General features: G+C 38.7%; 1 protein-coding gene and 1 non-coding gene across 2 annotated transcripts in view; one reads left to right on the forward strand and one right to left on the reverse strand.

Annotated features, from left to right (window-relative positions):
• LOC140245636 (carboxy-terminal domain RNA polymerase II polypeptide A small phosphatase 1-like) overlaps window positions 1-25,509 on the reverse strand; it is a 54,983-nt gene that overhangs the window by 13,991 nt on the left and 15,483 nt on the right. The window contains exons 2-5 of the mRNA XM_072325198.1: window positions 18,909-19,030; window positions 16,798-16,839; window positions 6,311-6,412; window positions 308-364 (exon numbers count right to left, since the gene is read on the reverse strand). Coding sequence (XP_072181299.1) covers window positions 308-364; window positions 6,311-6,412; window positions 16,798-16,839; window positions 18,909-19,030 — 323 coding nt within the window. The remainder of the gene's footprint in view (window positions 1-307; window positions 365-6,310; window positions 6,413-16,797; window positions 16,840-18,908; window positions 19,031-25,509) is intronic.
• On the forward strand, window positions 21,588-21,660 carry Trnat-ggu (transfer RNA threonine (anticodon GGU)). Its single transcript has one exon. It is a non-coding gene; the product is annotated as a tRNA-Thr (tRNA).

Genomic DNA, 25,509 nt, shown 5'->3' on the forward strand with positions numbered 1-25,509 from the left:
ATACGTAATCTAACTTGCTTTGAATATAAAAGAGCTCCCTTGAATGATAATGTTCTATGACTTACAAAATAAAGAAAACATTTAAACACTGTCCGTAACATTGCTTGTTACAGGCCTGTGTCTGGATTTTTTTTTTATCTATTTATTTTTTTTTAACATGACCTTCACCTACTCATGCACAAAATATAAAAGTTCAGTATTACTTGTGTTTCAATTCATCTTAAGTGTATATATATATATATATATATTTTTTCTTTTCTTTTCTTTTTTTTTGGACAACAGGTATATATGATGTTGGGAAACTTACCTCATGAACTGTACCGTCAATTTCTACAGGAACAACAAAATCTGCATTTGAAATTGGCTGCAAAGAGAAGAAAAGATAGAAATGTATGAGACACTATGTACAACATGACTTTGGGTTTCAATGGAATCAATTGTCTACTCCCCCTTGCTAGATCTACCAGTATACAATACAGATCTAAACATTCTGTGGATATTTGGCAGTACGTTTCTTGTTTGCATCCTCACTCAGGCCCATTGTCAACAATCCTTAACATTTTTGTATTTTTGGAAGTAAATTTCAAATGTTCACCTCAAGGGCACTCATACTCAGCAGCATCTGTATGCTTAACATAAACAGCCACTGACATGTCTATTTTTAGGTATGGGTTGCAATGTGATCGTATTCTGGACTGCTTGCTAAATCCTCCACATGAACAAATACACCGTGTATGAGGAGTGTCCACGTATAGCTACTCGTTGAGTATTGATCTTCAAGGTCCAGATCAAACAAGCGCCAGTCATCTTCTTTTGACGACATCTTACGCGGATATTTACTCAATGGCTTGTAGCAAACGTTGCTTCTTTTGCTGGCAAACCGTTGTGGCTTATAAATGGCATGAGCGACAAATATTTACATTGGAAAAGGGTCCCGGTATGTGGCTGTGTGTCTGTTTCAGCATATTACACTGCACTCAAAGGGGACAGCACAAATGCAGAAAACATGTTATTTCCAGCATGACCTCTGAGTGTACACTATTAGATGGATTCACATCAGAATTACTGTATTTAAATACAACAGTACAATGTAATTTGTTGCTATACACCGTTCTCATCGGCGAAATGCCATGATAATAAATCACACATGTCGCTGTTTGCAACCATTCTCATTCACAAACTATTGTGGTATTTTTGGCCCGTAAGTACACCTCTATGAGGTAAGCACTGTGCATGCACATTCTCCTATGGGAAGAAGACATGAAGTATGCCAGGTTATATGAGAAATACACCACTATAAATGGTGGGCGGTATTTTGTGACAAGATTCACACTGAAATCATGTATACGTACAACGCATGAAATTCGAATTATCAACCTAAATACCATGGCGTTTAGCAATGAAGCTGTTACTTTACAGAGTAGTTCACAGTGTATTTACGTTCATATTACAAAATACTGCGTAAAGTTAAGCGGTATTTCACCATCAGTGTGAATGAGCCTATTGAGCATGCCTGCTGTCAACGCTAAAAGTTAAAGTCCACAGCAGTTGACCCTGATAATTAGAGTGGGATCAAATGATTGTAACAGTAGAAGTTTCCTCTAAGAATTGACAGTTGCAGATTTTTTAAGGTTCACCTGCCTGTACTCACAAACTCATGAGACTGGTCTCACTCACATTATGCAAATGAGGTGATGATGTCATCACCTTTATGAGTCTCATAATTATCTGCACACAAATCTTCTCTGAAAATTTCTTTCCCTTTTCTTTTCTTTTAAATGAATTCAATGTAGAATTGTTACAAACTAGTTTTCATGAAGTCTCTGAAAAAGGTGGCAGTTTGAATTTGCCGACCAAACAACCAAAATATGATCGAGACCATATTTCTGTATAAACCAGTGGCAGATTTGTGAGGTGATAGCATGTTGCCCGACCTAATTTGCATACAAAAGACCAACATTTATACTGTGCCATTATAAATAAAACAAAAACAAAAACATACTGATACATTTTATGGTACACTGTACCATTTAAAGTCTTCGTTTTTTGCAAGATCTTGATTAGACCTACTAGGTATACCATTCTGTGAGCTTGTTTTATTTGATTCAGAAAGGCAGTACTCAGCAATGTTTTCAGTTGGAAAAAAATGTGTGAGTGATGTGGTCCTACATGCTATCAATATATCTTGATATTGTACCAAATATTATAAAACTTAGAAAAATATGTGGTTGAATATGACAGTGCAAAACTTTAAAAAGTGAAAAATCTGTGACTTAATCTCCATAAAAAAAAGACATCATTGTTGGAATGAAACAATTATTTCAGAAATATACAGTGACATAATGGGATATGTTCATAGATGATTTAAAGATCTTCTTCACTATTCAGGATAGCCTCTTCAGTGTTGCCACTGTTCTACCAGAGAGCCCTGCCATTATCATTACCCTAGCATTGACGGGTACCCATTTATCCACCTGGGTCAAGAGGGAAGTGGTAGGTAAAGCCATCTTGTCCTTGGATGCAGGCACTCGACGGGGTTTGAATTCGGGACCTCCAATGCCAAGTCTTATCCACTATGCCACAACGCATCATATTTTGAAAGTACAAGCACAATTTTTAAAACGCTGTATGTGTTTGCTTATTAAGAAGTGTTGAAAATTATATCTGATCTGTCAGCACAGTTGGACATGTCTTCAAGACTGGGCTACCTTAATAGCAAAACAGTATCTTTAAACTGGGCACTTTGTGCCGAAGAAATTCAGCCTAGAAACAGGGCATGGCAGCAATTTTGTTTGATGACTGCCTCAAAGTTGCTTTCCCAGCATATTCTACATATCTGACATTTAGAAACCTTTCATGTTTCTCTTTACTGTATGTTTGGGTTTTTTTTTATGCCGAAAGAATGTATGCGTGGAGGAAAAATGATACATTCCTGTTATCTGGTCGGCATGGTAACAAAATACTCTGAAAGGCAGGAGCTGACTGCCAAATGAGGACAGTTTCAGTTTTCTAGTAGAGTTGGGGAAGGAAACACGAAAAACAGAAGTTGATCTGCCCTGAACAGTGCTCCCCACTTTGCTGTGACAGCATCAGCATTTCACGGCTTATAAACTGGTTTACAAAAGGAAAAGGGGGGCGACACTGTTCTTGAAGCAACTGACTGCTGCCTGTCAAACTAAATAAGCAAAACTTAAATAGCGGATCATCTGAAATCTGCATAAAAAGCTTCTGTGCTGTATGAAGGTGAAGCTCCACTGACTGCTTAATTTAACCCAGTTTTAAAACTCTGATTTGAAATATTGTTTCAAAGATTTTTGCAATAGTCTTCTACAGATGTATTTGGTTTTACAAAAAAAAAAAAGGAAGATGACTTCCATCGCAAAAAAAAAAAAAAAAAAAAAAATATATATATACATATATAGTGTGTTTTATCAATATGAAGGCATTCTTGGATCTCAAAACCAAACTAAATGTGTCATAGATTTGCACTATTTAAACATTACCTGAAATAATCACCAACTATTCTTTTTGGTACTCACATTCATACCAAGATACAAGAATAACAACCTGATTTCATTACATTAAACCGATAAAGGACATAATAGAGAAATGACATTATTTGATTCTGTAATTGATGCAGGTTCACTTCTCTATTAATAAACATGAATTAAGTACACAACAATACACACAGACATACAGACGTACAACCTTACACACATTACGTACATTGTACATTCACAGTATGTGTAACTATGCAAACATATGTATATAATTTACTTATAATGACGACGCCCAGGGTCCATGCCTCAACTCGCTATTTGCCTAATTGGATTTGCCTATTCATGCATTTATCAAAGGCTACTGAGATAATTAACCTGCTAGGGGTATACAACATCGTCTGTGATCGATAATTTGAAATGGCTAACAGACGCCGCAAACCACCTGGGACTAGCAATGAAAGAGCCCCAACTGACTGATGTGGAATACACAGTCGGTACCGCTTAACCAGGAGTAAAAATTTCCTGATTTATAGACCGATTCTGTGACGCGCTATGTGTATTTTTGGCATGGGCAGCACCATTACTGTGGTGTATCATCCGACCCCCCCCCCTCCTCTCTCCCCCACCCCTCTAACGCGCACGGAATGAAAAACTAATGCATGGTTGTTTTAGCCAATGGGCGTCTCGTACTGAGCGCGAATGCTTGCTTATTGCGCGAACCTTTGTTGCAAGTGCGCGATAAACATGTTGCCCGTGGGGTGGGGGAGAGGAGGGGGGGTCTGCTATTACACCTCAAAATGAGCTCATGGCTGCGCCCAGTGCCACAAATTGTCTGCTGCCCTCAACAAACCCGAATCGGTCTATATTACAGTGACTGTTTCAATTACAAGATGTCAGAAATTGAGCATTATCTGAATGATACTCAAAGTTCAAGTTGTGAGACTTGTATGCTGTAACAATCACCAAATTACATGTATCACATACTCATGCACACTGTGCTTCGCATACAATCGTAGGGCTTGGCAGGGCTCAGCATGCTGGCTAGACTATGAAACGTGGTGTACAGGGGCTGCAAAACATTTCTGAGGGTGGAGGGGCTGTGAGCCATTCTAAACTATGGGAGAATATCAGAATGTCAGTTCTCTGTGACTAGTTGAAAACTGTGTCCATTGTACGGTACCTTTCATGGTACTTATATTTTCACAAATTTTGCAAGTCGAGTAACATTCATGAATATTCAATAGCAACTCACAAAAATAATGTCTTCCATAAAACATATGCGCTGCATATAATCTCCTCTGTTGGGAAAAACATGGATAATACTTATTTTTCATCCTATCAATAAGGTTCTTGAACACAAATCCAACCACTAACAAAATTATCTTAAAAGTCTGAATTCCTGATAAACATGCCATGTACAGTAGCAGATCTAAATATTCTGGCAGAAATGCAATGCACACAATCCAGTCATTGCCAGGTTTAAATTTTGTTTGTTTTTTTGTTTTGTATTGTTTTGTTCACTGGTGCTCTTATCTAATTACTTCCCGTATAACAGACATGACATTACAGAATGTAAATTGCCGCAACTGATGATGTCATGATTTTTTTCCTGTTCAGACTGAATAATGAGGTCTTCGCACTTTCAGCAGTAGTACTCGTATACAATATACACATTTTCAGCTCGTTCAACAAGGGGGCTGCGTTTCAAACACCTGCATGATATTAGGAGTGCTGTGGCCGTGAATAGATAAATATGATAAAGTCAGGGCAAAAGAGACTTTTTGGAAGCTAACAAATAAGGCGAGGTATGGAATAGTGAGTTACTAGTATTGCAGCTGCCTGCAATCTCTTATCCACCACAATTCAATGTGAATTATCAAGCATGAGCCAAACACACTGAAAATAAAAAATAGGAAAACACATCTAAATTTCAGGAGTATTTTCTACCACATATTTAGATTCTCAGAAACTTTACATTGAATACCAACTATAGTGAAAATCAAAGTGCTGTATCACTCCATCCTTACGTTGTGTAGGCTTTTAAGTTTCCAACTTGTCAAATCTCATAAAATCTATTCACTTTATTTTCATTTTTCATTTCTAATGAGATTAACATACTTGAAATGCACTATTATAAAATGTAAGTTAACTGCACTAAATTCAAGATACAATGACAGATAGACAGTGAGACAACTAAGTGTACTGTACGACAGAAGCCAGCTCTAAAATTTTGACTTGCAGCTGGTTACATGCAATCTAATTGGAAAACTCAACATCTAACCCATCTCAAGTCCTCGGCAAATTTGCTGCACAATTCATCATCTTGTCAGCATTTAATTGACACTTTGCTCTTTTATAAATATTATATGCAGCAAGCTGAATTGATGAAATCTGCATACAGACAAAAAAAAAAATAATACTAATGCTAATTTGAGAAAGATATACTGGTACATTAATTCCTTGTTACTTTAACCTGCTCATTCCTGTCACCAATTTTATGATCTTTTGGTGTATCACACATTTGTATTTAGCGATTTACAAGCCCATGATAATCCTGCACAGATTAAGAAAAGCTATGACAAAATGAGGGCTCAAATAAAAGAAGAATGTTGTATTTTACCTTGTAAAATCCTTGCAAATATTGAAAAAAAAAAATATATATATATAAAACAAATATAGCAAAAATTGGAAAAAACCAGAGATACAAAGCTCTTTTAAGTATACAACAACAAAAAAAAAAAAAAGTTTCTGGGACTTTGACAAGTGAAACAGCACACAGCCACTTGAATTACAACATACAATGTACTCACCTTAAATGAACTATGTACTAACGTCTCGTCTAGGTCGATGACTATACAGCATTTATGTGCGTCCTGCTGCCTCACCTGGGGAAGAAGATATTTATTTGGTTGCTATGGAGATGGAGATAAACAAGAGGGAAGAGAAAATACAGAAGCTCTGTTATGTGAGAAATACACAAATAGAGTGATATGACCATGTACCCACAGATAACAACTTTGAGTACATGGCTTGATACTATAACTCAAGTGGAGCTGGTACCATCACACAATTCTTGATGTGAAGGTTAAAAAAAAAAAAAGATATAGAGGTGCAGCAATCATTTAAATACACTTCTTCAAGGGTACTTGTGATGCAAATGAAAAATAAACAATTATATGCACAGGGGACTTTCCATTCCCCCTCAATGAGGTTTGAAAATGAAAGTATAACATCACAGCAAATCAGGCGCACACATGGGATCTACCAATGTCCATAAAGCTGCATTAATGCTTTAGTACCACATACAGTACTACGAGACTCCTCTCCTATATTCTGGATTGTGCAGACCACCAAAAACAGAAGAAAGCTACAAACCTTTCTAAAGAACATGAAAAATATGAAATACTATAAAAGCTGCTGACACAAAAATGAATATCTGGGATCACAGAATCCTAAAATAAAACCAAAACAAATCAAAAATCTTCCTCCGAGTACATAAAATAGCACACTCAGTTATTTGAGCTTCAGCAAAGTTAATCATCATGCTTTTTTATTTATTCAAACATTATCCATGCACATCATGCAACATGATGTCTTCCAACAATTCCGTTATCATGTAGTGTATATATTGTACTCTGGCAGCCAAAACTGCAATGCACTGCTTGCCTTTGTTCCAAAATATTGTCTAACTGTCAGATATTACTCAAGTAGGCCTAGTGCTGCTCTACTTTTGATCTCATAATATCTACTTCCCACAAGCATCATGAGACATAATTTTTCTTTTATTGTTGAATTCATGTAGGTCTATGTAATTCTTTGTAATTGATGTGAAATATTTTAGTTCCTGATGGCAGTACAGTAATATTTGTTGTGTCTCTATCTCACGGTTCCCTTTCGGATCAGGCCTATGAGATTGGTATGGCACTACCCTGTGTTTGCTTGTTTGTATGTTTGTTTTTTGGTCTTTTTTTCATTTGCTTTTTATTGAATATGTAAATTGATGCTTGAATGAACAAAATAAGATATTGAATGTTTCTTTGTTTGTTTGTTGTTGTTTTTGAATAAAAAAAAAAAACAGAAGTTGATGAGAAAATGAATAAAATAAGATATTGAAATTACAGTTACTCTCAGTGGTTCCCATCACGGGCCATGTACAATGTATTTGAGCTGAGGATCCTGTTTGCTTGGATTGCTCCAAACTTGAATGCCTCTTTGCCCATGAAAGCTAAACCCTTTATGCTGGGCTAGTAAAATATTATGGGCAGAAGGATATCATGTATTGGCCTTTGGTCATTCCTATTCAAGTCTGTTGGCAGTATACAAACACCTAGACATTGTCAGCTTCTATGTCGGACGAAAAAACTTCCTAAGAATTTGGTGATAATTTATTAAAACACATGCATCGTTCACAATATTTGCTTTCTCCTAGCTTTATTGTTCATATCCCTATGAATACCAACACTTACAAGAACATCACAGTGGAAAGAAATTCATTTCTTCATTTTTAAATCAATGTCTCTTGCATTCCCAAAGCCTAGTGGCTATTAACATAATGATGCAGAGCCACCCTCCTGCCCAGAACTGACAGGGTACTAATAATCGGTCCCATTTGGTCTGGTGAGCTGTGTCCCATGCACCAGGGTTGATGGCGTGTAAGTCATCCTGGAAAATCATTTAGGATGCAATCAATACATATTGCTTTGAATAGCCACTTGGACAGGAAGGGAATGCACTGGAAGCTTTCTGAAAGGCAGCAGTATATTAGCGAAGAAGAGGCCAATGAAAACGTAAAGTATACTCACTGCAACTCAGGCTTTTTATAGCCCGAATGCCACAACCAAGGTAAATGCCATAGGTGAATCCACATTCAATCATGTAATGGATACTATCTAACTATTTACTTTTCCATCCAACTATAATTTCCTGTAATGGACTCAGTAGCAAGATAGACTCTTTATTGCCTGCCTTAAAAGATGCATAATGAAATATAACGAATTGCCTAGGTAGTGGAGACAACACAATGCGATACATCATGTACACATGTGCATGTACCAGCACATCTTTATTTCTCCACCCTGCCCCATTCCCACTCCAAGTTTTATTGTTTCTCACCTCTTTGTACCAGTCTTACAGGTAAAATGATGATAAAATTATATCCCCCCTTTATAGCTAGATACCATCAGAAGCCCTTTTTACACTTGTGTTTCTTAACCTCATACTTTCTCTGACCCAGGACTATCGTTAGTCCCGTACCAATTTTTTCAGCTTTTTACACTCGCCAATAAATCCCGTTCTACGCTCTTGTCCTGGGCTAAGGAGAAAACTGACCTTTTTACACTCATATTTCTTAGTCCCGTACTTTCCAAACCACATGAGTTTTCATGAATACGCAGTGCACTGTATAAGTACACGCACGCACCGGCAGCACTTGATTACCTCGTTTCTGATTGGTCAGTGGGGGGTTGGACTTCGTCTCCGTCGCTTAGCCCCAGATTATTTTTTCGTTCTGTTTACACTCGCTTGCTTGGCACCGCAATTGCGGGGTTAGCACCGCACGCGGTGCTAACCCTGCTTTTTTGCAGGGCCAGATAGTACGGGATTAGCGGTGGGGCTAGCTCACTTTGGCAAAAACAAGTGTAAACAGAAAGTGGGCTAAGGAAAGTGCGGTACCAACGGTGGGGCTAAGGCCCCCCCCCCCCCTTAGCCCCACCGTTGGTACGGGACTAAGCAAAAATTTGCAAGTGTAAAAAGCCCTTAAAGCTCCTCATTTAACAACTCCCTCCCCCCCCCCCCCCCCCGCTTTGAACATACACTGAATATCACATCACTTTGAAAGCACTTTGTACTGAAATAGCACTGACTGCATGCCAAGTTCCCAGCTCAAACTTCCTTTCCTGTTTAGTAATAACAAATAACAGAAGAGCTTTGGTTTCAATACAACTGGACACAATGTAGCAGAATTATGAATTCTAAGATGATCCAAATGTTGTCATGAAATGTTGAAATCTGGCAAAATCACATGATATGCAAATTAGATAAGGGGATGTCATTGCCCTGCAACTTTACCATTAGACTGTCATGTGCATATTATATAAATTATATCATCAAATACAATTAACTGTACCTATACTGTAGTTTGCCAACAATTCAGCAACTACAACCCCCTTTAAACAATTAGTAAAACCACTACCATTTCATAAAGATATGATTTCTCCTTCAAATTATTAACAAATTGCTCTTTGACATAAAAGAGCACATACTAATCAGTGCTAGAGTTACAGCCATTATAAGAATCATTTCTTTCGTGTTTTAGTGTATTTTTTTTTATATGCTATGAACCAAACTTGGACCATCTTGTTGATTTTTATTTTATGTTCTCCTAAATGTCATTAAAAGTGCCTATTTGCCATACCCTCCTACCAGTACATCCTAGATGATCGCTTTGATAACATAATGATATCTCCCATGAAGCATTTATGGTCATAATGGAATCCCCATAAAAAGGTCGTTAAAGATTCTGAATTTTTCATGATCAAGAGAAACTATAGCATACTACAAGGCAGAGAAAACACCAACATGAATTATGCATTTTTGTCTCTGCATTCCCATACAGAATGTTCCCATCTCTGACGCAATGGATATCACTTTAAGAACATACTTGTAAGACTGTAAGTTAAAGGCCCATAAGATGTAATATTTACTCAAATGTAGAATATATTATTGGTGTTGGCACTCTACTGTAGTCATGGCATCCCATCGATGGTATTTTCTTACAGCTGTATATTGACAGTTTCAATTTAGTAGCATTTTTAAACATTCTTGTGTAGTTCAGTGGAAACTTGTATGAAATAAACTTTTATGTTTAGATATAAAACTCATGAAATCGATTCATGAGGAGTTGAAATCAAGGATTTTTTTTTTTGTAAGACGACCCCCCCCCCCACACACACACACACATACATTTCTCATACACATTGATTGAGCTTGAAGACAAAAACACACAATATTTTCATGGGGACAGAACAAGATCACCTTCTTGACTTGTGAAAATGAATATCCAGCAATCAAAACCAGATCTTTAAGTCCATTCTTTTAGTTGTTTTGAAATCCTGAATGTATGTTTCATGGAGCATCTACCACTAAGACTTTACTTGTACATAGTTCCATCATGGTGAAATGAGAGGTGGCCCCTGTTAACATTCATGAATTTATAGCTGCCCACAGTTGGCTAATTTTGATATGAACGAAGGGGCTCAGTCTCTCTGCAGGCAGGGCAGCACTGCCAAAGTGATAATTAGTCCTTGACACACTTCCTGTTCCAAGTCTGGAATGCCACTGGAACTTTTTAAAATCACAAGGTACTGGAGGAAACCTGGGATCGGAATCAAACAATCATTCTCCCCCTTAAAAGGCATTATTTACAATTTGAAGATGAAACCCAAAGCCAGCTTTAGTGCTTCAAAATAGTTCCAAAATGTGAGTTAGGGATAGAAACAACTGAAGTAACAATTCGAATCAGTATAATCAATGTTAACTATTTTTAAGTATGCAAAATGTGAAAGATACTTGTAGTTATAATAAAAATGTTTCTAGACTAAATCGTCTGCATTTATGGTCTAGTGGGAAAGATTGATATTTCCTTTGATATACTGTAGCTTTTAGTTATGAATCTTTACTAAGGTAGGATGTTTTGTATTATACAACTGACCTACACATATGCATTAAATGTAATATCTTCAACAACAAAAAATAACCACTGCTCCCAATGGTAAACACTTTACCTTTTAGAACCCAAATCAATGTTTTGCTGGGGGTGAATCTACAGTGTCTCTGACACCACAGTGTGATGGAGACAAAGAACAAACATCCATACAGTATGTTTCTGTATTTTGACGAAGAAATTTATGCAGGTAGTCTGAACTGAAATCTGACACACCCATGCCATCTTGCCACTAAATCTTCATATAGAATTCATAATTAATTAGGAGAGCAACCAAAACAGGACTACTGCAGTACTCCTTAAAAGTATAATCTACATTTTAGCTTTTGAATTAGCCTATGCTCCGAGATGCAAGCCAAACAATCGTACATCATAACTTTTCAAATTCACAGTGGACACGAGGATTCCCCCCCCCCCATACAAAAGAAGGTTGTATCCAATCATCAGTATAAATGTTTACATCCATCCATGGAATACATTGCCCCTGTACGATTTTATTATGCCACTGTACTTGGCTTTCATTTTTGTTTGTTTGTTTGTTTGTTTGTTTGTTTGTTTGTTTTTGAACACCACACTGTCACTTGAGTTTTTCAAGGAGGCAACTAAAACGTCATGTGGAGCATACTAGTATATGACGTATTTCATGGCCCTGGGATACCAGAAGAGTACTGCTTTTGTAGTAGATTCTTCAAGCTTTATGGTCATTTATAGTATAGGGATTTGTAGGTACATTTGTAGTTCACAATAACAAATTGTGTGACAAAGTATTTGTATCCCCCATAATTTCTGCCATGATCTGAGTATTTTAAAAAGAAGTACCTGGTACATTGTATGCTCAATGCAATGCCTTTTCACACAGATTCTCCAGCAACTCTAGTGAAATGTTGAGGTTACATGAATAACCTTTGCTTTTGAGAATGTGTCACTGATTGAAGAGTTGTATCATTGTATACTATCAAGAGGATTCTAGAATTCCTCAGCAGGACCTCAAGCAGAACTCAATAATGTTACTCTTTTATAAATACTATAATGCATGTTTCAGGGATACTGAGGACTGCATTTGAGACATGATGCACCACTAATTACTCCATATAATTAAGTAGTGCAGCTTGGGAGAACCATCAGGAAAGAAACAAGAGACCCGCGGGTCTAGCGCTCACCTGAGTATCGCAAGTTCACCTTTCACGCAGTCACTAATCTAAATTATTCACAGCTCTACCAAAATTTGACCAGGCATTCTCAAGTAGAAGGTGAAAATGTACAATAAGGGCCCAAATTTTTTAAGATTCCTTAATTATTGGGGATTGGGGCCCCCTGGGGCCCTCTGGGTGGGGCATGGTGCCCATTTTCATAAATTGAGATCCTGACCCCCTAGGGATGCTACCTGCCAAGTTTGACGAAAATCCATCATGAGGTTTTCAGGAAGAAGATGAAAATGTACAATTCAGGCCCCCATTTGGACCTTCCCAACCACCCCCCTCCCACCCCTGCCCCCAAGAGGGGCACCCCTGGATCTCCTATGAACAAACTCAAAACTACAGTCATTAATGTACTCACTCATTATATCATCTTAGCTCTATAACTTCTGATTCTAGAAAAGATTTTTAAAGATTCCTTCATTTGGGGGGGGGGGGCCCTGGGGGCCCCCTGGGTGGGGCATGGTACCCATTTTTAAAATTGAGATCCTAACCCCTTAGGGATGCTACCTGCCAAGTTTGGTGAAAATGGGTCATGGGGTTCTAAAGAAGAAGATAAAAATGTACAATTTAGGCCCCATCAGGACCCCTCCTCACCCCCCTCCCCTGGGTCCCAAGGGGGGCACCCCTGATTCTGCCATGAACAAACTTGAAACTACAGTCATCAATGTACTTACTCAAAGTATTAACTTAGCTCCATCACTTCTGGTTCTAGAGAAGAACATTTTTAAAGATTCCTTAATTTTTTTTTTTTTTTTTTTTGGGGGGGGGGGGTTGCCCCCTAGGGGCCCCCTGGGTGGGGAATGGTGCCCATTTTAACAAATTGAGTTCCTAACCCCCTAGGGATGCTACCTGCCAAGTCTGGTGAAAATGGGTCATGGGGTTCTCAAGAAGAAGATGAAAATGTACAATTTAGGCCCCATTAGAACCCCTCCCCACCCCCTCCCCTGGGTCCCAAGGGGGGCACCACTGATCCTGCCATGAACAAACTTGAAACTACAGTCATCAATGTACTAACTCATAGTATTAACTTAGCTCTATCACTTCTGGTTCTAGAGAAGAAGATTTTTACAGATTCCTTAATTTTGGGGGGTTTGGGCCCCCCTGGGGGCCCCCTGGGTGGAGCATGGTGCCCATTTTAACAAATTGAGTTCCTAACCCCCTAGGGATGCTACCTGCCAAGTCTGGTGAAAATGGGTCATGGGGTTCTAAAGAAGAAGATAAAAATGTACAATTTAGGCCCCATTAGGACCCCTCCTCACCCCCCTCCCCTGGGTCCCAAGGGGGGCACCCCTGATTCTGCCATGAACAAACTTGAAACTACATTCATCAATGTACTTACTCAAAGTATTAACTTAGCTCCATCACTTCTGGTTCTAGAGAAGAAGATTTTTACAGATTCCTTAATTTTGGGGGGTTTGGGCCCCCCTGGGGGCCCCCTGGGTGGAGCATGGTGCCCATTTTAACAAATTGAGTTCCTAACCCCCTAGGGATGCTACCTGCCAAGTCTGGTGAAAATGGGTCATGGGGTTCTAAAGAAGAAGATAAAAATGTACAATTTAGGCCCCATTAGGACCCCTCCTCACCCCCCTCCCCTGGGTCCCAAGGGGGGCACCCCTGATTCTGCCATGAACAAACTTGAAACTACATTCATCAATGTACTTACTCAAAGTATTAACTTAGCTCTATCACTTCTGGTTCTAGAGAAGAAGATTTTTACAGATTCCTTAATTTTGGGGGGTTTGGGGCCCCCCTGGGGGCCCCCTGGGTGGGGAATGGTGCCCATTTTAACAAATTGAGTTCCTAACCCCCTAGGGATGCTACCTGCCAAGTCTGGTGAAAATGGGTCATGGGGTTCTCAAGAAGAAGATGAAAATGTACAATTTAGGCCCCATTAGAACCCCTCCCCACCCCCTCCCCTGGGTCCCAAGGGGGGCACCCCTGATCCTGCCATGAACAAACTTGAAACTACAGTCATCAATGTACTAACTCATAGTATTAACTTAGCTCTATCACTTCTGGTTCTAGAGAAGAAGATTTTTACAGATTCCTTAATTTTGGGGGGTTTGGGGCCCCCCTGGGGGCCCCCTGGGTGGAGCATGGTGCCCATTTTAACAAATTGAGTTCCTAACCCCCTAGGGATGCTACCTGCCAAGTTTGATGAAAATCGGTCCTGGGGTTTTCAAGAAGAAGATGAAAATGTAAAAAGTTTACGCACGACGCACGACGCACGACGGACGAAGGGCGATCGCAATACTGTAAAAGTGGATATTTTCGCGCAACTAATTTTTCGCGCTAGGCCGGGTCAGAAGACTTTCGCGTGTTTTTAATTCCGCGGAATCAAGACATCACGCACAGGAACGTATGGCAAGCAAAAATATTCGCGTGTTTTTATTTTCGCGCTAGTTTCTGGTTGCGCGAAATGCGCGAAAATTTCAACACCGCGAAAATTTCCACTTTTACAGTAGCTCACTTGAGCCTTTGGCTCAGGTGAGCTAAAAAAAGTTGCAACACTTATAAAAGTATGAAAAGAGGCATCACAATCATGGATTGTTAAAAAAAAAAAAAGTGGGTAGGACTTTGTCAGCATTGAAAAAAGGTACAATATGCACAAACTTTAGATACTTTGGGACACAAGAATCATTTAAGACTACAAATTTCATGACATTCCAATTCACATTTTAACAGTATTTACTAATATTATTACACTTGTATACTATTGGTTTTCTGCCAAGTTTAGTATCTTTGTTTTTGCTGGTCTACACAATACCAGATGGAAATTTGTGTTCACATTAATAACTAATGAGGAAATTACTTTCTCTTCAAAATACTTAAACATTTGTGTTCCTGATCTTTATCACTTCATTATTGTGACTTCATAAGTGCCAGAGTAATGAAAACATTTTAATGAGATTTCGGGATGCATGCAATGTGAAAAAACAAAACAAAAACACAACATTATGAACATTCTTATCACAGCCAAAGTCAAAACTACTAACAAACACAAAATTGTGCATTTGTAACAAACATGCATGTATTCATTCAGTAGCTTCCAAACTATCAGGTACAAACATACACTGTGAACAGAATGAACATCAAAGTGCAGTATATGTATTATATTTAAAAATAGTAGTAAAATAAATACATACTTGTAGTTTAATGATAGAACAATTGTATTTTAGAAGGAAAAAATGACTTGTTTTTACATAAAGTTCAAAGTACACATACAATGTATCTTGCAAAATCGTGTCCTTTCACTTGGACTCCTTGAACTCCCCCCCCCCCCCCTCCAAAAAAAATCCTCTGTAATGCAAAATGTTTTCAGGATATTTATATGGAAAATTCAGGTAGGTGTATGGAAAATTCTGCATATTTTATCAACAGATGATATTGATATTATTTAACACATTCAGAAGCAATGCAAGTTTGTAGCACCCTTTTAGAGTGAGAAAGCATGCATCTTAACTCATGCACCATTAGGCAATTGTTTTTGGTTCTGCTTTAACTTTTTTTTTTTTGCATAGAGGAATTTATTAATCCCTTATCTTTAGTTTTTTTTTTTTTTTACACTGTGTAGTGGAATTATTATCAGGTTCTTATATCTTTAATATGCTATCAAACAATGACTTACATGCAAAAAGGAAAAATTATTTTCATGAACCATGCAAGCATCATGCATCAGGGAAGTTACCCAAAAGAGCATACTCTCATAGGCCTAATTATTTTCAAATCTTTTGATTTATAGATCACCTCTATCTATCTGCAGTAAACTATTTTTTTCTCACAATCATACCAAGAATCTATCTCAGTACCAGGGCCATACACATGAACACACACACAACACACACCCACACGCACACACACACACACACACACATATCATTGGTACTTCTCCAGAAAATTTCCAAAATATGAATGTGAAAGTTTAGTACTTTAACCAACACTGTGTATAATCCCATAAATCAACTCTTCCAAATTTCTTGTTGGCTGATACATTGACTCATGACAGGTTAATTTTGAACCCAATAATTAATTAACGTCAACTATCAACTTACACAGAATGTTTGCATTTGGACAAGAAACAGACACCTTTGCAGCCAGCTCATGCTCATTCATGCTACAGTACTGTACTTGCCAGACAGCAAATTTCGGTTGCCCAGGTAAACAGGTAAATGGGTTTGTAGCCCGCTGAAAGTTATGATTACACGAAATATCCATGCAGAGGAAGAGACAAATAGCTCAAAGGCATATAGCCGGAAGCACAAGTCTAAACTGTACATCAAAGCTTGCTCTTTCAAGTAACATCCCTGTGCATACTATACACATGTATACCGTACTTTCTAGAAAAAAAAAAAAAAAAGATACTTAACGTGTGACATACCGAGCTAGGCACATTACTGGATACTGGATGGTTCTCAGGCAACTGAATAGACAAAAAACAAAGAAAAATGCACACACAAAGAAGGAAGGGGTGAAAAAAGGGGCTTGCTTCACCAATATCTCACAAAACCTTCGACAAAAGCACTACAATACATGATGTACAGCAATACAACGTGGGATGTACTTTCATTTAAAGCCAATATCAAAGGTGTCTGAACATGAGAAAACATGGGGGTGGGGGTGGGGGAGGTGGGGGTGGTGGCATCATGACACAAAACTGCTACAGAAGCAAAGCAACATAACAAAACACCACTGATTGCACATTTGCACAACAATGTCATACACAATATATTCCTTTTAAAAGTCATAAGATTTATCACAACTTTGTACTACAGTAGCAGAATAACTTTGTATTAATTTGGATTGTACACATACTGTCAAGGGAAAGGAATATGCAATTATTCTCCTTGGTACAAACTACCGGTACAAAATTTCTTTCATAGCACAAAACTTGTGTTGCTATCTAATCAAATTGTTATTGCTTTCACAGTTTAAACACAAAGACTTCCAGTGAACGTTCACAAATAGTTACTGGAGTGTTCAAATGATACCAACTTTTAATACTTGTAATGTACAATGTAATTCAACAGTCATACATGTTTTTCATGTATTAAGAAATGTTGTGTGTACAAAACAGGGCTACTCTGTATTTAGAATGCACAATGCCCGATGTACTTCATAGCGGGTACATGTATTGTATGACACATTACAGGGGATGGATAACAGGGAAGGCAATCGTGGCATTTTGACCCTTAACCTTTTCAATCTGTCAGGTTCTTGTCACCACTCTTTCAACAAGCGCTCCACCTCCCATCCAGACGTATGGCTTTCGCAACAACTTGTACAAATGTACAAAATGTATGCGGTGTCCATTTAACAGATGATGGAAGAGATTTGTTCATGAAATGTGACATTTTGTGATGGAGTGTGTTTGGTGTTTTTGCAGAGTCTCCGACCAACAGGTAGTTTGCAATCTGCTCACCGGTATCAACTGACTATAGATGAAAATCATCTATGTATACTCCCATGATATTACAACAACAAAAAAAGAAAGAAAATGGTCAAATACATATAAAAGCAGACATGATACTGAAAGGTGTGACCCAGTTTAAAGAAATGAAAGCTTTTTATAACATCAAATGCTGGACAATAACTAATGATAATTTGCTGTAAATTAAAAGTGAATTAAAATCAACAATTGTACATGTCCAACATACACAAACCTACATGTGTACATTGGTCTTTGTCTTTCTGCTGCCTATGGTCCTTTGTATTTAAACATGAATTTGTCATTTTGTTTCCATTTTGCAAGTCAAACTATTTAATAATACCTGGCAGCATTAAAGTGCCAGTTTAAGTTTGGTTGCAGTGATTTCATAAGTGTTTGAATTACGACATTTGATGTGTATGTATGGTTTCATTGTATCACAAAACATGACAACCTGAATTAACTCTGACATTCAATGAATTTTTTCTTCTAAGCAGGAATGCATTGTAATATGTATAGACTGGGGCTTCACATTTACCAAGGAGATAATCAACTTTCCGATTTAAATTTGAATTCATTCAATTTAGCATTTTCTAACACATTATCATAAACTTACAATTTGTATCAATCTCAGGAACACTGGCCATCACAAATACATGTAGATAATCTCCAATGTATTGATACAACAGATTTATAGAAAACCTAGGCAAAACTTTTAGGAAGCAACAACAGTGAAGCTACAAACATGTAATATCTGATCAGGCACAGGATTTGATGGCCTATACTAGTAAACTATGCTCCTGTCACGAACATGGCTATGGAAGAAACAGTTCCGAAGTACTGATACATGTACGATGTACATCTCCAGATGCTGTATGGGATGAGAAAGTTTTGCTTGCTTTGACAAGCGATCAGTTGGTCAAGATTGTCCAATAAGTAGGTTCAGATGAATTCAATGGAAAAACAATACATTGTGTACATCAATACGAAAAAGACAGGTATTATTTAGGTTAACATGACATCGAGTGGGTTGAAAGCAAAACTGAGAGGGTTATTAAGCTCACCCTGGGATCAGACTCCGATGTCGTGGGTACGCTTTGGTGTGTGCCATGTCTTGCTGACCCAAAACAGCACAGAAAGGTGTTGAGTAAACTTCTACTCCTCGGCTTCTTTGATGTGCTTTGCCCTGCAATGAGAAATGGGAGCATGCTTAATACAGTAGTATGGAATTATGAAGTGGTGGGCCACGGATTGGCAAAGCATCATAGTAGGTTCCCTATGACCCGAATTCACGAAGGTGGTACAATTGAAACCATGGTTTTAACCATGGACAATTTATATGGAGCGCCAAGTGTCGCATGGCCTATTTCGTTAAGAAATCAGTCATTTCGTCGACAAAATGATAATTTTGTTGACTAAATGTTAATTTTGTGAACAAAATGATCATTTCATCAACAAAATGCTGTCATTCGGGCCTATGTGTTTAACCCATTAGCACTCAACATACATGTATCTTCCACTGCCAAAAGGAACTAAGTGGAGAAAGTAGGTTTCAAACAATTGCATGGGTTTAGAAACAAATTTCAAACAACTGTGAATGCATGAGTTTAGTTTGTCTTTGAGGAGAATAAAATAGCACAGCTGGATTAGACATTTATGATACATTTTGTTGGAATCTAAAAGGCTGTTTATAAACTCACAGGTAAAGTTCTTCTCTGTCTAATTCAATATTAACAATTTATCTAAACACAATGTCCTCTGCCCAGTTGGTTCACCACTGAATTTCACAATTATTGGGTATCCTTAGAATACGGAGACAATAGATCACATACGAAAAAGTTACAAATCGTATTGACCCTTCTCAAAAGAAGAGTTTAAAATTGAAACTTTTGAAGACAAAATCATGGGCACTGAGATGGACAGAGGCAGAACCAGGGCCCCATTTCATAAAAAGCTGATATCAAGATGGCAACTCTTGCTGGAATGACAATTGTCATAGTAACGACAAAAATTCAGCTTCCCGATTGGCTGTTGCTCTTGGAAGTTGCCATTCCAGCATGAGTTGTCATCCTAACATCTTTTATGAAATGGGGCCCACATTTCATCTGGCATCCTTCTGAAGCTAAGGAGTAATATTTAAGAGGGATTCAGATATGCCGCATACTGCATTCATCACTGATCTTTGATCAGCGCTGAGCACGACCAAGCCCCATTTGATATCATATAAACTTCATCTTATTCAAATTCATGAATTTCTTCCGTCGAGATGTTTTCATTGCAACTGATTGACAAATTGCCCTACATCGACGTAAATAAGCACTGAATTGATCAGTGTTTAGTAGTAGCCATGATAAAAAAATCATGGGCGTACATACTCGAGCAGGATTCGAACCTACGACCTCCTGATCACCGGACAGGCGTCATCTCCACTAGACCACCGAGCTTTCGCCCGAAAGCAAGTGTTGGTTCTAATCCTTATAGCATGCAGCGGGTACTGCTTTGTTATTCAAATTCATGAATTTCTTCCGTCGAGATGTTTTCATTGCAACTGATTGACAAATTGCCCTACATCGACGTAAATAAGCACTGAATTGATCAGTGTTTAGTAGTAGCCATGATAAAAAATCATGGGCGTACATACTCGAGCAGGATTCGAACCTACGACCTCCTGATCACCGGACAGGCGTCATCTCCACTAGACCACCGAGCTTTCGCCCGAAAGCAAGTGTTGGTTCTAATCCTTATAGCATGCAGCGGGTACTGCTTTGTTATTCAAATTCATGAATTTCTTCCGTCGAGATGTTTTCATTGCAACTGATTGACAAATTGCCCTACATCGACGTAAATAAGCACTGAATTGATCAGTGTTTAGTAGTAGCCATGATAAAAAATCATGGGCGTACATACTCGAGCAGGATTCGAACCTACGACCTCCTGATCACCGGACAGGCGTCATCTCCACTAGACCACCGAGCTTTCGCCCGAAAGCAAGTGTTGGTTCTAATCCTTATAGCATGCAGCGGGTACTGCTTTGTTATTCAAATTCATGAATTTCTTCCGTCGAGATGTTTTCATTGCAACTGATTGACAAATTGCCCTACATCGACGTAAATAAGCACTGAATTGATCAGTGTTTAGTAGTAGCCATGATAAAAAAATCATGGGCGTACATACTCGAGCAGGATTCGAACCTACGACCTCCTGATCACCGGACAGGCGTCATCTCCACTAGACCACCGAGCTTTCGCCCGAAAGCAAGTGTTGGTTCTAATCCTTATAGCATGCAGCGGGTACTGCTTTGTTATTCAAATTCATGAATTTCTTCCGTCGAGATGTTTTCATTGCAACTGATTGACAAATTGCCCTACATCGACGTAAATAAGCACTGAATTGATCAGTGTTTAGTAGTAGCCATGATAAAAAATCATGGGCGTACATACTCGAGCAGGATTCGAACCTACGACCTCCTGATCACCGGACAGGCGTCATCTCCACTAGACCACCGAGCTTTCGCCCGAAAGCAAGTGTTGGTTCTAATCCTTATAGCATGCAGCGGGTACTGCTTTGTTATTCAAATTCATGAATTTCTTGATCAATTCAGTGCTTATTTACGTCGATGTAGGGCAATTTGTCAATCAGTTGCAATGAAAACATCTCGACGGAAGAAATTCATGAATTTGAATAACAAAGCAGTACCCGCTGCATGCTATAAGGATTAGAACCAACACTTGCTTTCGGGCGAAAGCTCGGTGGTCTAGTGGAGATGACGCCTGTCTGGTGATCAGGAGGTCGTAGGTTCGAATCCTGCTCGAGTATGTACGCCCATGATTTTTTATCATGGCTACTACTAAACACTGATCAATTCAGTGCTTATTTACGTCGATGTAGGGCAATTTGTCAATCAGTTGCAATGAAAACATCTCGACGGAAGAAATTCATGAATTTGAATAACAAAGCAGTACCCGCTGCATGCTATAAGGATTAGAACCAACACTTGCTTTCGGGCGAAAGCTCGGTGGTCTAGTGGAGATGACGCCTGTCCGGTGATCAGGAGGTCGTAGGTTCGAATCCTGCTCGAGTATGTACGCCCATGATTTTTATCATGGCTACTACTAAACACTGATCAATTCAGTGCTTATTTACGTCGATGTAGGGCAATTTGTCAATCAGTTGCAAACTTCATCTTTTCACCCATATCTTATCTTGATGTACACTATTCAAATCACACTACAGTGTAGTATACATTGTAGCTCCCTCTGTAGTTTTAAAATTCCAAGATGCAGTGTTGGACACAGCATACAAAATTGTATCTAGATTGTGACTACAACCTGAAAATTTTCCTTCCACTCTTCATGCAAGTTCACTGGGAAACATAACCGGTGTCTGTTTAGTACCACATAACATGTACAGGTAAAACAAGAGACAGAGAGGAGAGGAAGGCAAGGGGAATAATAATATGGATGCTTATTAGAGAGCCATGGAGAATACAAGGTAATTTTTAGTTTTCTCAACTTTTCCCGTCCAAGAGGACAAAAAAGGCAAGATATAAGATCTCGCTATGAGGTCCGGGAGGAAAAAATTCAGATATGATATCTCGTATTTCCCCTTCTCACCTTTCCACCCTCGAGATCTGCAAGACAAAATCTAATATCTTGCATTCTCAGACCTGAAAAGTTGAGACTGATCTCACAATTTCCCATATAAAACATGTAGGACCCGCCAACGTGTATACACAAGATCTTGCCTTCTCATCCTCTCGCCTTCCCAGACCCTAAAAGATTGGGAAGGCGAGTGTCGGCGCTTTAATATGAGCTTCCATAGGTATGGCCAGGGGATAATTTGGCAAGCCCCGAAAGCTTGTTTTTACCCAAAGTCGCCAGCATCGACCAGCAGTGACAGTGTAATCACGTCAGGGAGCAAGCGGATGGGATAGCTGGATTTAAAAAAAAAAAAGAAAAAAGAAAGCTTTCACACCCATTAGCATTAAGCCCTGTCAAAGTACAACCATTCAAAACATGCACCAGTGCGGGGGTGGTATGCTTCCCAGCTCTGATGTCATGCTTTCCGAGCCTTGATGTCAGAGGGGGCATTTTAATAGCCAAATGAAGGGCAGAAGGTAGGGGGGAGGTGTAGTGAGATGTTGTGACGCAAATCTCGCCACGGCGAAAGTCGCAGCACACGGACTGTGCCAATACATAATGTCGGCAATTACCAAGAGGGTAGTCTTATGCTATAAACTGTGTCCAATTATTCACTGCTCTCATCCATAACATTATGTTCTGCATTCTAATTATTAAAGAAAACTGCCATATTGTACTGTATTCTTATCATAATATTGTTCCGTGTGCGCTGCTGCCATTCACAAGTAAACAATTATTTGGCATCACAGAATGCAAGGAGTGTTCTTAATAGAGAAATTTAAACATGGCACCTTTGTCAAGCACAGAGTGTATCAAGGACATTTTACCCAGATGGCATCAGAGCCACACTGTTTATGACTGACTGCATCACAGCTCTAACAAGGATTTTGTGTTCACCTACAGCATTTGTACATTGTACACTGTATGCTTCACAACATCCAAAGCTGGATTTGTTTCCACTTTATAAAATATTCAAAACTTATTTTGCTCTGAAATTCTTCCACCATATAAAAATTAACAGCAGTTAAGTAACCTGCTCTACATTACCATTTATAAACAAAATTGTGTACTGATTTTAGAAATTTGCAAAAGATCTGGAAGAATATCATAATAAAGGACAGGGGTTAAAGTCATCACTAGTCCCCGTATGCCTTTGGCTACCTTACACTTACAGTGGCTGGTGGTCATGGCAAACTGTAGCAAAAGAGGAAATTACAAAATGTAAAAGAAACGTTCATGCCACTGCATTTAAAAGAACGAATGTGACTTCTGTAAGGCTCAGATATAGCCAGCAGCTGTACATATATGTGGTCAGCTTCCATTTATCATGTATGTACACATCAGATAGCAATACTACACAACCCTCACTGTACAGTACATTGCTTGCCTATTGGCACATACACTGTATGTCTGGAAACCACAATATGTACTTGCCAATGAATAGAGATTATCTAATCCCTCTAATCCCTATTACAACATTATGTCACTATAGCCTTCCTGTTGGATTACAGCACACTGCTACACTTGAATAGGCATGCCATTAAAACTTTTAATACAACTAGGTCAAGTTCGGGGATTACTGAGTGAATACAAAGAAAAAGTTTGCAGGTTTCAAAGCTACTGTACAGGGGAAACTCAATATAACGAGATGGTCTGGACCGAGTCGTTTTCATCGTTATAGCTGATATCGTTATATCGAGTTTCCCCTGTATAAAAATGCCCAGACCTAAAGGGTCTAATAAAAAATGTCACCATAACTGATAGTATTAATAGTACATAATATCCTAATACATTTCAAACTGACCATGCACTTGTTCACACACTATTCCCTTTCAAACCTCAGCGGTGCCAAAGGCATGCACCGACACTGAACCACAATTGCAGAACATTTGGGCCTGCGGTGGAGCTATCAACGAACCCGCAATACGACGACGTACATACGTAAGGACTATGATAACAGCAAGTCACCAACACGTCGACAATGCGTGGCATGTCATCGTATCTCATTCAGAGAGACAGCAAAAGATAGCAAGAGAGAGAGAGAGAGAGAGCGAGAGGGAGATGACGTTTCTTGGCTTGGTGTGACACTTCCGTGGACATGTACCCAGATGGTGGGCAGGGTCAAGTTCTCCTATTATCAGATTATGACAAAAATCTGCTGAGGGGATGCTGTGATGCACTTCAACTGGCTATAAATTAATTTCAGTGCATCCGTTTGCCAAACACGGCCTTTCAATTTCTTTCTATCATTGTTTTCATTGTCTTCTCTACAGTATTATGCATGCCTCTTTTTTTTTCATACATGCCGTTTCCCAGATCTTAAAATCTCTATTCTTCTCAGGGTTGTGCATGTGGATATAAATCCTGATTATTTTTTTTCCCCAATCAGTGTTGGGCAAACTGGTGGATTTCTAAAAAAAAAAATAATAATAGAGAAAAAAGATCATGATTTAAAAAAAAAAAATGAATCCTAAAGTGGAGGAAACTTTCAAATACTTTGCCAGTTAGCATCAAATTTCAGCATTGAATGTTCTCCAAGGCAAGGTCTCATTACAGTGTAATCAACACAGCTTGGGTAATATAAACCGATTGGAACAAAAGTTGATAAGAATATTACAGAATGCCACACACTATATCCCACTGTAAAAAAAACAAACAAAAAAGCTGATGTTGGGGATAGATTTGAAAGAGTAAGAAAAAAAATAGAAGTTATACATAGTATTTGTAAGACAACTGTACATGAATACATGATACCTAGTGCTTGTACAACATGAATATGAGAAGTGTCAGGGGAAGATCTGATTACAAAACACACACACTCTGACAAAACACAGGACATGGAGTCCTGTTGACAGGCCTGTTCTACAAAACACAGACTACAGTGTACATCCCATGCAACGACATTTGCAACACGGACAGGACACACACACACACTGAGTGTACATGTACACACACATATACTGTATACACACAAACACAGACTCAGTGATTCCACTGCTTTTGCATGGTACACCTGCCGATTCCA

The sequence above is a fragment of the Diadema setosum genome, chromosome 22, assembly GCF_964275005.1.
Source record: "Diadema setosum chromosome 22, eeDiaSeto1, whole genome shotgun sequence".
In the NCBI taxonomy this organism is placed as follows: Eukaryota; Metazoa; Echinodermata; class Echinoidea; order Diadematoida; family Diadematidae; genus Diadema; species Diadema setosum.